General features: G+C 32.4%; 1 protein-coding gene and 2 long non-coding RNA genes across 3 annotated transcripts; all 3 read left to right on the forward strand.

Annotated features, from left to right (window-relative positions):
* The first annotated feature begins 1,231 nt into the window (after positions 1–1,231).
* On the forward strand, positions 1,232–2,354 carry LOC125208041 (uncharacterized). Its single transcript, XR_007174050.2, has 2 exons — positions 1,232–1,481; positions 2,120–2,354. It is a non-coding gene; the product is annotated as an uncharacterized LOC125208041 (long non-coding RNA).
* Positions 2,355–11,135: 8,781 nt separating this feature from the next.
* Positions 11,136–12,402, forward strand: LOC125203705 (uncharacterized). The gene is made up of 3 exons (XR_007173425.2): positions 11,136–11,282; positions 11,481–11,541; positions 12,068–12,402. It is a non-coding gene; the product is annotated as an uncharacterized LOC125203705 (long non-coding RNA).
* Positions 12,403–16,724: 4,322 nt separating this feature from the next.
* LOC148923393 (protein FAR1-RELATED SEQUENCE 4-like) lies at positions 16,725–18,338 on the forward strand. The gene is made up of 2 exons (XM_089060630.1): positions 16,725–17,692; positions 17,789–18,338. Exons 1-2 carry the CDS (start codon positions 16,807–16,809, stop codon positions 18,175–18,177), a joined length of 1,275 nt encoding a protein of 424 aa, XP_088916756.1. The 5' UTR covers positions 16,725–16,806; the 3' UTR covers positions 18,178–18,338.
* Positions 18,339–19,171: the final 833 nt, after the last annotated feature.

Raw genomic sequence — 19,171 nt, forward strand, 5'->3', positions numbered from 1 at the left:
TTTAATATACAAAATTTATGAGTTAGCAAGTTAGCAACTTAAGAAAGTTAGCAATTGATCACATCCCTATATATCTAATATCTATATATCTATATCATTTGTAGTAGAATTATCTACTTATAGAATCTTGTAAAATTCTCTATACATAGATATTATCTAATAAAAATATGTAAGTTTTTATAGAAAAAAAAACTAGATACGAATATAAAAAAAATAGAGTAGATAATTCTACAATATATGAGCAATGGCTATATATATATCCTTCCATATTTCAAAAAAAATAAAAATCTTCTAAACACAATAATTAGTCCAAGTGCTCTTTTTTCAATATATGAATAGGTGTGTTGTTTATTAGTCTCCATTAACACATTGATAGCACTGCAATTGCAGTTCATTTGAGCTAGGCTTGTCGAAACTCGAGAGGGGACTCAATAGTAAAATACATGCTCCATAATAACTCAATAATAAACATGTCGTCATATGATAAATCAATTTTACAAGACATTAGTATCAAAAGTACTTGTGAATCAACCAACAAATTAATCACAATAAATCATTGGTAATTAATCTTTGCTTTTGATAACTTTGAACAAGTTATAACCTTTTTACTTAACAAAGAAAGACCTAGGATCTCTTTTAATCATAAGATCCAATTTATCATGTTACCAACCCAAAAGTTTGTTCACCCAAAAATTTGTTCTTGAAAAATAATTAGACAAAAAATAGACAGTCTCAGAATGAGTGGCTACAGAAGCAAGACCACATACAAGTGTTAATACTTTTAGCCATTTACAGGAAAAGGCACGGTCTATTGTTTGTAACATCCTTGATCAAAATATGCATCATTTTATATTTGATGTATTATATTGTTATTTGCATTATAAATATATTAATTAGATATTATAGAGATTAATAAACTGAAATTCATCCATAATTAATTATTTATGATTTATAATGTTGAATATTTTTAATAAATAGATAATTAAGTGTACATGTGAACGTGTGATTATGTGCATGAAATAAAGTAATTGTGTGCATGTAATATTGTTTTTATATATGCACGTAATTATGTACTATATAATATATATATATATATATATATATATATATATATATGCATACATGAATATGAATATTAGGATAAGGACTCACTATGGAGCCACACGTGTAAATTTATAATTATAAATGGAATAGAGTTACGTGGTGGAAAGAAGATAGGAATACACTTCCTTATTTAATATAAATGGGAGTCGGTTTATGGAGGATAGGAAATAATATAAATAATAATCATAGGGAGGGGGATGAGTTTAGCGAGGAGGGAGTCAGAGAGTAAAAAAAAAACAAAGGAACTTTTGGAAGAAACAGAAAAGCGAGAGGGTTGGAATTGAGAAGAAATTCACGTATATTTTCGGTTTCGGGATTGATGGCTATGGAACAGGAGATGGAATCAAAAACTCGGTTAGATTACATGTTTCAATCAGGTGTGTATAAATCACACTTTTAGTTTTACATATTTTATGTGATTAATTGTTATGTGTTAAATTGGAGTTAATATTTGAATTATATGATGTGATACTGATATGATATGTGTTTAATTATGATGATAGGGATATATGCTTGCTGCAATAAATAGTATATTAAATTGGAATTATTGAGTGGAATATGATATGGATATGTGATTGGTGCAATAGATATGTTTTGCATATGGTATTGGAATTAATTGAATCATTTGATTAAAGAGGATATGTGATAGTCATGTCTTGGATCTGAAATCACAGTGGACATATTGGGACCTTCGGGTCAATCATATTGGGACCTTCGGGTCAATCATACTGGGACCTTCGGGTCAAATCATATTGGGACCTACGGGTCAAATCATAGTGGGACCTTCGGGTCAAATCATAGTGGCATATTGGAAATCCCGGGCAGATACTATGCTTGAACTATCACAGAATAATAAACTGAACAAAGTGGCATGTGCATATGTATATGGAATTATTTTTTTAAATATTGTTATATATATTAGTTAAAGAATATGTTTGATGTTTGGGCCGTGGAATTAAAGGTAAGATTTATATACACTGAGTTGTGGCTCATATAAACCACTAATATTTTTCAGGAATAAGATATCAGTGAATTTATTCGTTGTCATACGTCGTAGGAACTGCACATGTTATCAGGTTTGGCGGCTGACGCATTTTTGGCAACCTTCTCCTCCTCGTCATTTTTGCATATAGATAAATACTATATAGTATAAAGAGTGGTGAGAGGGTGCCACTATAATTTAGAATGTTTGTAATATGTACTTGACAAATAGTGGTTTTTGAAATTATATAATATGTGCGCTTTATATACTCGAAATGTGGTTATTTGTTTTAAATACTTGAATTTATTTATAATAAGTGCATAAGCCATAAGCCAGCTAAAGATACAGATCCGTTGAAGAATTATGACATTGATATTGGTTTAATGGTATGCTTTTATCTATGTTATAGACATATTCTCTACATTGTGTTGAAATGCTTTGTATGTGTAGTTTAATTTAGTTATTTATATATTTTGCAGAAAGATATGTTCGAAGCATACTTCATAGAGAAGAAATTGCTAGATCTTTCAAAAAATATAAACAAGTCTTCATTCAACTTTCTGAATTTAGAATGGGCGACAACCACAAACATAAAGGACTGCGGTGTCTATTTGATAAGGCACATGGAGACCTATGTTGGGAAAAATGGCAGTGATTGGGATATCGGCTTCTCTGCGCGTAGTCTGAAGATTATCCAAGTACTCAGGGGAAGGTATTGCTGCACGATGATTGCATCAATTTACAATAACCAGAGATCACCAATGTTACAATTGGCTCATGATTGGATGGAAGCAAACATGGACAAACTGCTTAAGCTAAACAACAAATACAAGAAATTGTTTAGTTGTAGAAAGAGGAAGTGAACAAAAACTAATTTTAATGTTTGATGTTAACTTATTTTTTGGATTGGATTTAAAATGATTATTATGCATTCTGACTTGTGAAATTAGCAACTTTATGCTAATGTTGTTAACTTTCTTGTTTTGGGATGGATTTCAAAACAACTACTATTGTGGTTTCTTACTTTTGAATGAATGTATATTTTCTGTTAATTTTATTATGATTCACATGACTTATTATTATTGTTGACATGACTTATAATTGTTATTGACATGACTCATAATTGTTGTTGACATGGTTCTATACGTACTAAAAATAGTAAATAATATAGTTAACACGGCAATACCAATATAGATAAAAGCATACCATTAAACCAATATCAAGGTAGTAATGGTTAATAGAACAAACTGGGAAGAAGACATGTATGACATGAAAGATAAAATTATATTCATAGAATACTTGTTCATATTCTAACATAGATATTATTGTTAGATCTTATTACCAAATCAATTTTTCTCCAGTTGAAATCTGGTCTTCTTTCAACCTCATTATCTATCTGAGAAATGAAATTTCTCTTTGCTGTCAAAGCATCCCAATTTTCCTGCTGATTTGTTACATTGAAGTTCTGCATTTAACATGTTTGGTTAGGGAGACATCTGACTCAAACAGTTTACATATAATTTAAGATTACTTACACATGGAGATGTACTCATAAAAAGCGTGAAAGTGATTATGTTGGCCTTTCATTTTCTCCGTTGTTCAGGTGTGAAGCCCATGCGTTAATTACACCCACATTAATTTCTACATGGGGCTTCAGTGATAAAAACAATTCCTTGGTCGCCCAAGTAAAATCATCTTCATAAACGCATGCATTTCTGAAATGAAGTTATACAAATTACATATGAAAAATATTCATAAAGTATGTTTACTGCATAGAAAACTAAAAATACTTTTAAGATCAATGAAATAATTAAATAATGCATACTCATCTGTTCCTTCTGTTTCTAGTATGTAGTAGTAGACAGTTCTTTCATAAGTTTCCAGGTATGTTTTTGTATCTACAGCTCTTATGTCAACTGGAGAGCCTAGGAATGGGTCGGAATGCGTTTTATCATATGACCTTTTTAAACTAGCTTCTGGCAGTGGAATCGCAGAGAATGGAACAACAGTCTTCTGTCAGTGCAAATAAAATTCATGTTAGTTTCAATTAAAAATCATGTCAACTATATATACTAGTCATGTCAACAACTAGTATAATTATGTCAAGTATGGTGCATATCATGTCAACAGCACATACGATTTATGTAAATTACGGTACATACTATGTCTGCTAGACACAGAACCATGTCAACAATAAATAAAATTAATGTCAGCAACAATTATAAGACATGTCAACTACATGGATAAATCATGTCAATAATAATTATAACCAAATCTAAACCACAATTTCAAGCAATTTTAACAACAATTCAGTCATTTTTTAAAACCAATATACTATTTAATCTTAGTTTTAGTTACTTTACTTTAACAATATTCTCTTCTTTCTCTTTTCCTTTCTCCTGTTGCTTTGCTTTGTTCATTTCAACATATGCGTCATCCATTGGACCTGCACCTGGTGTTGAGATAGGAGAGGTTGATTCACTATTGTCATCACCCACTGTGTCTTCTTTTGTTCCTTCATCTTCTTTTTCTTCAACAGCCTATTAAATTAGTAATATATAATTAATATCAAATTAATTCTAAATACAAAAGATGAGATTTGGCTCACCCCTTTAGGATCAGAAACTGGCGATGTAGGGATAATTACTCTGTTTCTTTCTCCTGCCAACTGCTTTTAACTTAGTTTTATAACGTTAGTATCTAAATTATAGGAGTAATCTAATGTCAACTCAAAGAAACATATGTAAACAAAATGATGTACTTACTTTATTAACGAGATGTCTGTATCTGAAAGTTGGAAACTCTGTCAAATCTTCAAGTGCTTCCTTTTCCTTTTCAATAGTAACTATTGATTCAATGATTGTTTTCCAGTTATCAAAATTATCAACCTTGTCTTCAAGGAACGTGGACAAATTAACAAACTTTTCGTTCACAGATTCAATTGGACTTGTTTGGCTTCCAAGTGCAGATCTAGCCATATCACACATCAATTCGGAAGCAAATTTACTTTTGATGTGTGAGGGAGCTTCTGTAAAGGCCCTGATAAGATTCATCTTCCCATAATTCATCATAAGAATGTTTTTCTCTACTTTCTGCAGGAATTCTTTTGGGAGTAGATTCAGGGAAGACTCCACCATTGTCATCAACATTAGAACTTTTTTCTTGAGGCAACTCCTCATCCTCCTCGTCCTCCATCTCCTCTTCCTGTTCCTCGTCCTCATTCTCCTCTTCTTGTTCTTCCTCCTCCTCCTGATCCTCTTCCTGCTCCTCCTGTTGCTCCAGGTTATGGACATATCTCTTCTGGATAAGTCCCAAACCAAATTTTCCTGCATCTATCTCCTCATTTTCTCTATCTTGCAAATGTTGACTTGTCCACCCTTTCATTAAAGGAAGATTGCGAGGAACTGAACGTTTGTCTTTAATAACTCTATCCATGTAGCAGAGCTGCATATACAATTGATTCTAAGCTCCCTCTGATAAAGGACTATCACAAAAATAAAGTTTCGCGAATTCACATGAAGAACAAAATCATTAGCTGGAGTTTTAAAAAAATTCTAACGAAATTCAAATAAACTAGCGCCTGCAGAAACATCTAATTCACGCATTCTGCCTCAATCACAACAAGCTAACATAGCATAAACCTAACAATAACTCGATTTCGGCACTGAAATTGAACGAAACACAAATGTCGATCCTAACAGCCATTGAAACAAACATACCCTATGTCAATAATTGTTGACATACTATTACAGCCATACATATGTATGTTTTCTACAGCCACTCTAATAAGCATACAATATGTCAATATTATTATGTCAATACCAAGCACAATTAACAGAATTATTTCATTAGATATCAATTGTGTGTATATTACTAAAATTATTTCATTAGATATACCAAGCACAATTAACAGAATTTCAGGCATTAAGTATGCTATGTCATTAACATAGCATACTTTGTTAACATAACCTGTTGATTATCTTATAAAGTTTATGGCAAGTATACTCTGTTTACATAAATATGACTATGTCAACTATTATTTAAATAAGCTTAGAATACGTCAATAGCTATTGACATACTACTAAAATCATACATATGTTTTGTACAGCCATCCTAACAGCCATTGAAACAAGCATACCCTATGTCAATAGTTGTTGACATACTACTACAGCCATACATTTGTATGTTTTCTACAGTCACTCTAACAAGCATACAATATGTCAATATTATTATGTCAATACCTATTCAAACAACAATACACTACTGTCAACAGAATATTATTATAGCTAGGTCAATAGCTAGTATATAAAATGTCAATAATTTTAAAAATTTAAACAAATCTTAACTGGAAGGTGAAGCTTTTTCTCTTCCTTTTTTTACAGCTGCATTTTTCTTTGCAATCTATTCCGATTCTTCCATCGCAAATCAACAAAAAAATTTAGCAAGTATCGAATTCATAAAAAACGAAATCGAGATGTTTTTTAAAACACCAAAATCAAAGCAATATACTTAAAATTTGAATCAATTTCTTAACCTGAAGAAGTAGCTTCATGCGTCGCCGATTTTGACTGCTGTTCCTCAGCTTCAATCGATTTTTCAACCGATTCTTTCCGATTTTCCTCTTCGTTCGTCATTTAGATCAGCGAGATTTTCAATGTTTTCGGTTTGAATTTTGAAAATCAGCGAGTTTTTGCAGATTTTGAAGGATTCGAATTGTATGAAGATCAGCGAGATTTGAGATTTTTGACGAGAGATTTTAGAGAAATTTTAAGAAACTGGTTTGAAATCAGTTTGGATGTTTCACGCTTTTTTTATTTATGAAATTACAATTTTACCCCCTTGTTGACATAATGTTGTATTTGTTGACATTTTGTTTAGCTTGTGGATTAGTGGCCCATATTGCATCTCATTTCTCAATTTAGCTAAATAATCTCAACCTAACAAGACCCTATATATATATATATAATCTCAACCTAACAAGACCCTATATATATATATATATAGGGTCTTGTTAGGATGAGATTTTTGGGCATAATTGAGAAATGAGATGCAATCTCAGCCACTAATTCACAAGATTAACTTAATGTCAACAACTATCACATTATGTCAACACGGGGGTATAATTGTCATTTCATTAAATTGTATTTGAAATCATTTTCTAAAATCCTCCCTAAAACTCTAGCTTCAAATATTCAAATCTTCAACATTCAAATCTTCAAATCTCTTCAACATTCAAATCTTCAAATCTTCAACATTCAAATCTTCAAATCTCTTCAACATTCAAATCTTCAAATCTTCAACATTCAAATCTTCAAATCTTCAAATCTTCAACATTCAAATCTTCAAATCTTCAACATTCGAATCTTCAAATCTTCAGCATTCAATAAAATAACACTTATAATTTACATATGAATACCGAGATATCGAATGTCAACAACTCGTATTAAAATGTCAACAACTAACAAATAACAATTACAATTCACATATGAATACCGAGAATATCGAATGTCAACAACTCGTATTAAAATGTCAACAACTAACAAATAACACTTACAATTCACATATCAATACCGAGAATATCGAATGTCAACAACTCGTATTAAAATATCAACAACTAACAAATAACACTTATAATTCACATACCAATAGCCAGAATATTGAATATCAACAACTCGTATTAAAATTTCAACAACTTAAAAAATAACACTTGTAATTCACGTATCAATAGCCACATTATCGAATGTCAACAACTCGTATTAAAATATCAACAACTAATAAATAACACTTATAATTCACATATCAATATATCGAATGTCAACAACTCGTATTAAAATGTCAACAACTAACAAATAACACTAATATTTCACATATCAATAGCGAGAATATCGAATGTCAACAACTCGTATTAAAATGTCAACAACTAACAAATAACACTTATAATTCACATATCAATAGCCAGAATATCGAATGTCAACAACTCGTATTAAAATGTCAACAACTAAAAAATAACACTTATAATTCACATATCAACTACGATGTCAACAACAAACATTATTCATGTCAACTACGATGTCAACAGCAAACATTATTCATGTCAACTACGATGTCAACAACAAACGTTATTTATGTCAACTATTATGTCAATAGCAACATTTTACAAATAATTAATGTTAATAACAAATATTTTCATGTCAACGACCTATATTATTTATGTCAACAACAACGTTTTACATATAATTCATGTCAACAACAATGTTTTACATATAATTTATGTCAACAACATTTTTCATAAAATTTATGCCAACGACCTATATAATTTATGTCAACAACAAACGTTATTATGTCAACGAGCTATATAATTCATGTCAAAAATAAACATCTTCATGTCAACAACTTATATAATTTATGTCAACAATAATATTTTAGGCAATATCACAAACACCTTATCTACACAGCTCAAAAATTCCAGCAACACAATCGAATTAAAAGCTGCACCCATATATTTCACAAATTAATTGTAATTTGCTTTCGATTTTAGAAAACTCGAATCCACAGAATTAACAAATGAATTCACAAATTTCGAATTAAAAAGGCAATCAGTAATTCGAACAGTAACCACTTCAAATCCTACCCTATCATACGCTTCTCTTACCTCACCTACGTAAATCAGTTACATTCATCAATAATATACTCTATTATCTAACTCCTTTGCCAAAGCGAGATTCAATAATTTCCTCATCAATTAACTAGTGATCAATTGCAGTTATTTTAACTTATTTTACTTCATATCACTTCAAAGCAATTCCAGTAACACACCAAACAACAGCACAGAATAGCAACAAAGATATCAAAGATAAACACGGTGTTACTAGCTACTTACGTGTGCCTTGTGAATCTGGACAGACTGAAGCTGAAGAAGGCCCAATTGCAGAGGGAGGCAGCAAGGGAACTGGAACAGAGCATTTCAATGGTCAAAGCTCCAGGTGCTCTTCTACGCGATCTGTCACTCACCTTACCTATCAAGATCAAGGTTTCCAAACCAAAGACAGTGGAAAATCGTATGGAGGAGTGAGTTCAGCTCACCTTCACTTTTGTTCACAGTTAAATGAGGTCCTTTGTACTCGAAGAGGTATTCATATCAGTAGAAACTAATGATTTGACATTACAACTTATCAGAATAGGAATTAATTTTGTTCATTATTAAGACAATATCTTGTTTTCTGCATCTCCTTGAACTCAGTGCAAGTTTTGTGATATGTTTTATAACTTTTAACAAGATATCAACAACTAAAAAATAACTTTTATGATTCACATATCAATAGCGAGATTAGCGAATGTCAACAACCCGTATTAAAATGTCAACAACTAAAAAATAACACTTATAATTCACATATCAATAGCGAGAATATCGAATGTCAACAACTCATATTAAAATGTCAACAACTAAAAAAGAACACTTGTAATTCACATATCAATAGCCAGAATATCAAATGTCATCAACTCGTATTAAAATGTCAACAATAAAAAATAACACTTGTAATTCTCATATCAATAGCCAGAATATCAAATGTCAACAACTTATAGCAAAATGTCAACAGCTTTCACCGACGACGACTTCTATTGGCATGCAATCAACGATTTCTCAGACAACAAATCGAATGAAATTGAGCTGAATCAACAGATGGTAACAAGAAATCGTTTTGTTTTAAGACAAACATCAAGTAACACACATCAGCAATGCAATATCATTCGAAACTTCAAATGTAGAAGAAATTGTTCAGCATATCAGCCAGTTTGATTACCCACACAAACCTCTGTGATCAAATTCACATGATAGATCTTCCCTCCAACTCATATCTAGGGGGGGAGGGGGAGGGGGAGGGGAGGGAAAACACCGAGACATTGCAAGTTATAATTGAAAGAGATTCAGTGACCTCTCCACCGATTAAAGGCCTGCACTCATTTCCATTAACCGTCACACTCTCACTGTCAAGATTCAAACACTCAGTAGAAATTAAACGATTAATTAAACTCCTAATTCATCGAAATTGAGATTCAATTTACCGCAGGAGGTGTTCCTCGCCGGATCGGAGATGACGAGCAGCACGATCGAGTGGGCGATGGTGGAGCTACTCGGCCACTCGGTGGAGAAGGAAGAGCTCCGCCGCGTCGTCGGAGAAGGCAACAGATTCGAGGAAGCGCAGATCGACGATCTGCCGTACCCGCAGGCGGTGGTGAAGGAGACGTTGCGGCGGAGAAGGAGTCAGCCTCCGTTTCATCGTCGGAAGAACCAGAGCCGGTGGAATCGGACGGCGAGGTCGAAATCGGCAGTGATCTCGACGGCGATGATGATGATTCCGCCGTTGATCTGGAATCGAATTCCACTTCGCCATTTTTATCGTCCGATATCCTATATCGTTCCATCCGTGACGAAATTGAAAATCAAAACCCCGAATTGGCGAAGAAATTCATAGAAGTGCGATGAATTTGATAATTTGCTAGCCAGAAAAGCTTCGGCGGTGGGGATAAACAGGACTGGGGAATCTGAGAGAGATTTTCCTCTCTTTCCATTAAAACATAAATTACAATTATACCCTTTCATAATAAATTAATCTTAAAATAATTTTTGTGTGGCAAAATCTAGACCACTCATTTAATAAAAATGTGTGGCTGATATTGCATCTCATTTCTCAATTACCCTAAAAAATCTCAATTGATCATGAACCTCTATATAAGAAGGAAATAGGACACTTAGGGTGCAAAGGAGTCTAACGCACCCCTATATATATATAGGGTTTTAATCTATCAAAAGAAGGGCCTAAGTACCAAAATACAGACCAATTACCAACCGTCAGATCCATATGTGAGTGGCCATGATTTGTTGTTTAAATTATTTCGTTTGAGTCATAATAAAAGCAAAATGCGTCATGTGAAGGGTATTTTCGGTAGAATAAATAAGTGGAACCGTCATGACCGTTTTTAGTGGGCGGATTTAATGGGAGTGTTTACTGCACATGCTAAAATCACTCATTTATTGAAATCCCCCAAATCAAACGGATTAAATCCCAAAATCAGAGACCCAAAACCTAAACCACTCTTCTCTCGCTTCTCCAATAAACCAAAATCCTCATCGCCGACGATTCTTCAGTAATGGTGAATACACGCTTGGCTGGAGCAGCGAAGGATGACGGAAAAGGTTAGCAAGGGTTTCTAAATCCCTAGTTTTTTAGAATGAGCAATCTGAATTGACGCAGCGTTCTTTTGTGTTGGTACCGCCAAAAGCAACAACGAAAATTTGTATGTTGTCTAAAATATTTGGGTTATTTTTGTTCGGATTATATTTGAATTTTCATCTGACAAATCTTTTCGTGTTGATGTTTGTCTTCCTGAACAGCGACTGCAACTATTCTACACGTCAAATGTAAAGGCTGCTGGAAGAGATGACCCAAAACAAGGTTAATGTGTTATTTTTTAGGTTATTATTATGTAGTAGGTTATTATGGTTTTCTACACTGAAACAATGAATTTTGTCTACAAATTGAGTTCAACTTAGGATTACATACTCAGACTGCCGTAGTGGATGTTTCAAAGGCTGTTAAAGGTTAATGTGCTAATCTACACAAATAATGAATGAGGTCATAGCTTTGAGTGTTTTGTGTCATAGTTCAGAAACATTGATTGTTGCAATATTTTTTTAAAAAAATTGATATGAACAGAGTTTAGTGTTATGGATTGTTTGAGGTTATTCGATAACATTTCTAGTTTTTTAAGTCATTGTTAGTTTTTGTTTACATCATTTTAGGGTATGCTTAATATCATAACATAAAAAGCATATTAAAATTGACCTCCGTGTTGTCTAAACAGGACCTATGTAATTTAAAAGTACGGGTTTGAAAAATACGGATGTCATTTTTAGATCATTTTAGGTCATGCTTTCTATATGCCCTCAAAGACTAAGAATGACTTCATTTATATGTGCAGGTACTGTGGTAGAGAATGTTGATGCAGCTGACTTACAAGAATGCGGAGATCAACGTTGAAAAATGATAGCAAACTACATATCTTAAGCAATTGCTATATGTCATAAATAAAAAGACTGGAACTTTGTTTCATTTTTTTTTTAGTTTACCACTGTTTTAAATTAAGGATGTTTAAACAGTTTAGCTTTACATATTTGGATGGTGTTTTAGAAGTGGCATCAGATGTTATTGTTTCTTCAATTTATATATGAATACTAGTGCCAAACAAGCTCTTTTTTATGTCATACTCTATGCGTGTTAGAATATTTGGGTCATAATAAATGAATATTTGGGTCATAGCATCGTATGGTTAATTTGTGTCATAATAAACCAATATTCTGGTCATTATATAACACTAAGGAGTACCAGAATGCGTCATGCAAATCTGATCAAAATGTTCGTAACAAACAAACTGAAGTTAAATACACGATTATATGTCGCAATGTTTGTAATGCTTTCCTCTTGTTTCTTGTAGTCGAAATACCATATGATGAAAATTACTTCATACATTGGATCATAATAAATGAATATTTGGGTCATAGACTTGTTTTGGTTAATTTGTGTCATAATAAACCAATATTCAGGTCATTATATAACACTAAGAGTACCAGAATGCGTCATACAAACCTGATCGAAATGTTCGTACCAAACAAACTGAAGTAAAACACAAGATTATTCTCATGTTTTTGACATATTAAAAAAACTCAATATTAATATGGCCGAAGAATACACAAACAATAGCCCAAACATCAATTCAGTCAACAGCTTGAAAGTGGGTGAAGGACCAATATTAGCACCAGCACAATCCGTAATAAATTTTTGGTGTACTGGATCAAGTTGACGATTTAATCTCATGAACTTCTGGTGTTGTACCAAAACCATGGGGTGGTTGTGTTCTTTGTTCAAGTGTTGAATGACATAACCACGGTCAGAATCGAATTTGAATGCAACCCGAGCATTACATCCACATTTTTTCGATTTACGTCGTCGTTTGGGTTGTTCATCGCTAAATTTATGCTCACCTTCTCTGTTACACACCATGTAAAACCATATGGTGAGATCATCAACCTTTTTTGAACCGTTCTTCCTTGTGTCAAAATCGACACGGCGCCCATAGTTCTCGTAGAACTCAATGGCGTTGTCCAATGTGGGGAAGCTACGGCCAACAAAAGGTTTATGCTCTATAGGGCATTCTGGTGTATTTAAATCTGAAATAATTCATATTCAGAACACATATAAAAACTAACGATGAAGTAAAGACAAGTTTCCATCTACTGGATTTAGAATGATAATAGGTCATAATAGGATGAAATCGCGGCATACAACAAGTTCAATTGTCTTATACGAAAATGGGTCATACTAAACACAAATTGAAGCATAGCGGAAAAATCGATCAAATAATATAGGTGAAAAAATTCATACAACAGAAGACAATGTCAGTTCATAAATACAAATATATAAATTGGAGCAACACAAACAAATGAAAATAAAAACAATAACCATAACTTGTATTATCAAGAACGTCATCGGAGTATGATCAATTATCTACGTGATAAGTAGAATGGGTGTCGGATTCCATCGACGATGATATAGAATTGAAAATGGAACAGATTAATCTGGAACACGATTGGAGTTGGGATCTGCCAACGACGATGATATAGAATTGAGAAGGGAACAGATTAATCTGGAACAAGTATAATGGAAGTTTGATGGTACAGTGGCCGAAGAAGATGAAGATACGAAGGAGATGATTTGTTAGTGGAACAAGTATAATGGAATGTTAACTCATAATCACGCATATGATTTGTTAGTGGAAAGAGAAATTGCAAGATTATAGGAGTTGACATAACAATCGAGATGTAGCTAATGACTTTAGTAACCTTATTGGTTTTTTAGTGAATAAAATAATAAGATTTAGTGAATTAATTGAGCCATTAGATGTTTTAATCTCAAGATGATCTCGTCAGATCCTAAGGCTGAAAGTTGGCCTGTATTTCTTTATTTAAAGTCATTTTTGTTTTGATCAAAATCCTATATATATATATATAGAGAGAGAGAGAGAGATGCGATCATATCATAACCCTCAAATCACATGATAACTCTATAACTAAATCTGGACCACACATATTTTATAATCTTGTGGTTGAGATTCAAACTTAGATTTACTTAATAAAAATAGGCGCAGAGGGTAAATATGTCATTTCGCTAATTTAATTTTTGAATTTCGCTCCAGATTCACTCCAGATTTCACGCTCTTCTCATCGGTTTCTTCTCAGCGATTTTCGATTCTCTCCTCTTCTCTGTGATTTTGTTTCCATTTTGATCCAGATCACTCAATTTGATTCTCTCCTCTTCTCTGCGATTTTGTTTCCATACTTCTCGCTTATTTTGTTTCCATAGGCTCCAGATTTGATTCATTTTCCATAGTCTTCAGATTTTGTTTCCATAATTGTAATCGGGAAGATGTTTTCAATTTTGCGTTCTTATTTTCATTGATTACCTCTTCAATTGCTGTGAAAATTTGCTTCGATGGAATCTGTAGCAAATAACGAAGGTAACAATCATTATCTATTATTTAGCTTATTGATTGTGTTCATATTCATGTATTGAATTTGATTTTAGATTAATATTAGTTGTTGATTGGTTTATGTTTCTGATGTACAGAAATTCTTATTTGATTATATTATGTATTGTCGATTATGTGTTAAAATGATACTTTTGGCTTATAAATGTTAGGTTTACTGCATAACATGATAGTTTCGTCGGATAAAATGATATTATGATAAAATGATACTATGATAAAATGATACTATTACTGATTTGTAGGTATGTACATTCCTTTTTGTGATGATAGGTTTACTGCATAACATGATAGTTTTGTCGGATAAAATGATACTATGATAAAATGATACTATGATAAAATGATTCTATTACTGATTTGTAGGTATTTACATTCCTGTTTGTGATGATAGGTTTATTGCATAACATGATATTTTTACTGCATAAAATGATACTTTTAGTGCATAAAATGATATTATGATAAAATGATACTATGATAAAATGATACTTTTACTGATTTGTAGGTATGTACATTCCTGTTTGTGATGATGCTTTGAAGCCAATGATTGGTATGAAATTGAATACATTAGTAGAAGCAGTTGGTTTCTATGAACATTATGCTCGTTCAGTTGGTTTTGGCATTCGTAAAATGGGTAACAAATCAGTTCAAGGTATTACTAAGTGGCAGTATTTGGCTTGCAACAGACAAGGCTCTAAGAATTTTATACCTGGTCATGCATCCCAATCAACTGAAGTGTCTTTTAAGAAGCGTAGGTGTCGGTCATTTAGGTGTGAATGTCTTGCTAAGCTCAATTTGAGATATTATTCAGATGGCAAGAGCAGAGGATATGAGGTTTATCAGTTTGTTGAGTATCATAATCACTTAATGGTTGCGGATGAGCATAGGCATTTTATGATGGCCAATCGCAATCTGGATCCTATTCATCGGAGGTTTATGGAGGATTGTGGCAGGTGTAATATTGGTCCCACTCTCACATTCAAACTTTTGAAGGAGATAATGGGTGGACCTGAAAATATTGGATGTGATATTATTGATATTAGAAATGGTTATCGTGATATTATGTCCAATATTGATGGTTCAGATGCTCAAATGATTTTTGATTATATGCGTTCTCAAAAGGAATCATCTGATGCCTTCTATTATGAAATTGAGATAGGATCTCATGGAAAGTTAACTAGACTCTTTTGGGCTGATGCTATTTCAAGACGAAATTATCATATGTTTGGAGATGTAATTTCATTTGATTCAACATACAACACTAACAGGTATATTACTTTTGTTGCTAATAGACATAAAATGATACTTTTTGCTAATAAAATGATACTCATATCTGATAAAATGATACTCATATCTGATAATATGATACTCATTGCTGATAAAATGATACTTGCAGTAGATAAAATGATACTTCTTACTAATAAAATGATACTTTTGCATGATAAAATGATAGAAATTGTGCTTTTGCATAATAAAATGATAAAATGATACTTTTGCATCATAAAATGATACTTTTGCATCATAAAATGATACTTTTGCATCATAAAATAGTATCCCTTCTGTCAATAGCTGATAAAATGATACTCATTGCTGATAAAATGATACTTTTGGCTGATAAAATGATACTCATTGCAGATAAAATGATACTTTTGGCTGATAAAATGATACTCATTGCTGATAAAATGATACTTCTTACTAATAAAATGATACTTTTGGCTGATAAAATGATACTCATAGCTGATAAAATGATACTTGCAGTAGATAAAATGATACTTCTTACTAATAAAATGATACTTTTGCATGATAAAATGATAAAATGATACTCATTGCTGATAAAATGATACTTTTGGCTGATAAAATGATACTCATTGCTGATAAAATGATACTTCTGGCTGATAAAATGATACTCATAGCTGATAAAATGATACTCATAGCTGATAAAATGATACTCATAGCTGATAAATATAATTCATTTTTATGTTATATTCTGAAGGTATTGCATGATTTTTGCTCCATTCACTGGAAAAGATAACTATTCTAGACCAGTTACATTTGGAGCTGGCTTGTTATCAAGTGAAGGTAGAGAATCCTATTCTTGGTTGTTTGGCTGTTTTGTTCGATGCATGGGGGTAGCACCCAAATTGATTATCACTGATCAAGATTGGGGGATCAAACTTGCTGTTCAACAAGTACTTTTACAAACAAGGCACCGATGGTGTATGTGGCATATCATGGTTAAGGTGTCAGATAAGTTACCCAAATCTTTACTTGGTAATGAAGATTTCAAAAAAGAGTTGAATGCATGTGTTTGGTCTGATTTGTTAGAGCCTGATGAGTTTGATATAATATGGAATGATATAATCGAACGGTATGGATTAGAAGACGTGCACTGGTTTGGATCAATGTTTGAAGATAGAGAATTCTGGGTTCCTGCTTATTTTCGAGATTTTCCCATGGGGTCGCTTCTTAGGACTACATCGATGTCTGAATCGGAGAATAGCTTTTTTAAAAACTACACAAAGCCACGTGCAAATCTTGTACAGTTCATCAATTTCTTTAATTATGTTGTGGGAGATCAAAGGAATGCCAATTCACGATTGAACTACTTGGATTACTCAACTATTCCTGATTTGTCAACCCAATTGCCTATTGAGAAGCATGCATCTACAATCTACACTGATTCTATTTTCAAACATGTACAACAGGAAATAAGTATTGTATGTGAGATTGTTTCTATAACTACTGTTGAGGATAACATCAAGAAGCATCAGGTCAAGGACCAATATGGTAGAACATTGGATGTTATGTATGATTGTAAGCAAGACACATTCGACTGTAGTTGCAAGAAGTTTTCCAGAATTGGTTTGTTATGTTGTCATATATTTTGTTTGTTGAAGAATAAGTCTGCTAATCTCATTCCTGAGAAATATTTTGGTCGAAGGTGGTTGAAGAGCTCTTTACTAAAGGCAGCACATGGTCTACCATCTGAGGAACAACAACCATTTGAACGTGTGTTCCATTTTTAACCTTTATTTGTAAAAATTCTATTTTTCAGTCAGAGAAATGATAGTACTTATTGTAATAATGTTATCTTTTATCTTGCAGATTTGGATGAAAAGCAGGAAGTTAAGAAAAAGTTGTTCTCCAACTTTTATCGATTAGTCCAAAAGTCTGAAGGAAGTATGGATCATTTGTCTTTGTTAAGTGCTGGTCTTGATGATTTGGAACAGCATATGTTTGGAAATTGTGCAGCACCTTCAGTCATTGAAAAGAAGAAGATGGTTGAGGATTTTTATGGAATGGCAGTACCTGATGTAATTGATGTACATCCTCCAGACGTTGTTAGTACTAAAGGATCAGCTAGTGGCAAAGTAGCAAAGAGGCAGAGTGCAATAAGGAAAGCAAATAAGCCTCTACGACGGTGTGGTAAATGTCATGAGATGGGTCGTCATGATTCAAGAAATTGTGGTAGAGTCAATGAGAAGTCAGATTGAAGCCATTTGATATAGTTTAGGTATTTTAGGTGTATAAAATGACATTTTGGCTGATAAACTCATTCTTTTGTTTATAAACTGATAAAATGATACTTTAACCTGAAAAAATGACATCAAAAATGATATATAAGCTGATAAAATGATACTCGCAGTTGATAAAATGATACTCGCAGTTGGTAAAATGATACTTCTGACTGATAAAATGATACTTTAGCTGATAACATCATTCTTTTGTTTATAAACTGATAAAATGATACTTTAACCTGAAAAAATGACATAAAAAATGATATATAAGCTGATAAAATGATACTTTTGGCTTATAAAATTATAAAATGATACTCGCAGTTGATAAAATGATACTTTCAGCAGATAAAATGATAAAATGATACTTCTGACTGATAAAATGATACTTTGGCTGATAACATCATTCTTTTGTTTATAAACTGATAAAATGATACTTTAACCTGAAAAAATGATACTCGCAGCAAATAAAATGACAATAACCTTATAAAATGATGTATAAGCTGGAAAAAATGACATATAAGCTGATAAAATGATACTATCAACGGATAAAATGATGTTTTAATCTCACAAAATGATATATAAGCTGATAAAATGATACTTCTGACTTATAAAATTATAAAATGATACTCGCAGTTGATAAAATGATACTTTCAGCAGATAAAATGATAAAATGATACTTCTGACTGATAAAACGATATAATGACAAAATCATACTTGTAGCAGATAAAATGATAATTTGGGTGATTATATTCGAAACCACTATTACAAAACGCTATTATCAAGTCATAGAAGTTAGTATACAGGGGGTTTAAATTCTCTAATCATCTTTTCAACATCAATTTCTTCTTTTTTGCTGTCATTCTCAAACTTCTTCTTTATCATTGTAAGTGTCTCAAAAGCCTTCTTGTTAGTATCTCCAATAAGCAATGCTTCAGTATATCTGGCACGGAGTTTTATGAAAGACTCTGTT

The sequence above is a fragment of the Salvia hispanica genome, chromosome 6 (genome assembly GCF_029641045.1).
Source record: "Salvia hispanica isolate PSC_SH4W2 chromosome 6, Shi_PSC_v1, whole genome shotgun sequence".
Lineage (NCBI taxonomy): Eukaryota > Viridiplantae > Streptophyta > Magnoliopsida > Lamiales > Lamiaceae > Salvia > Salvia hispanica.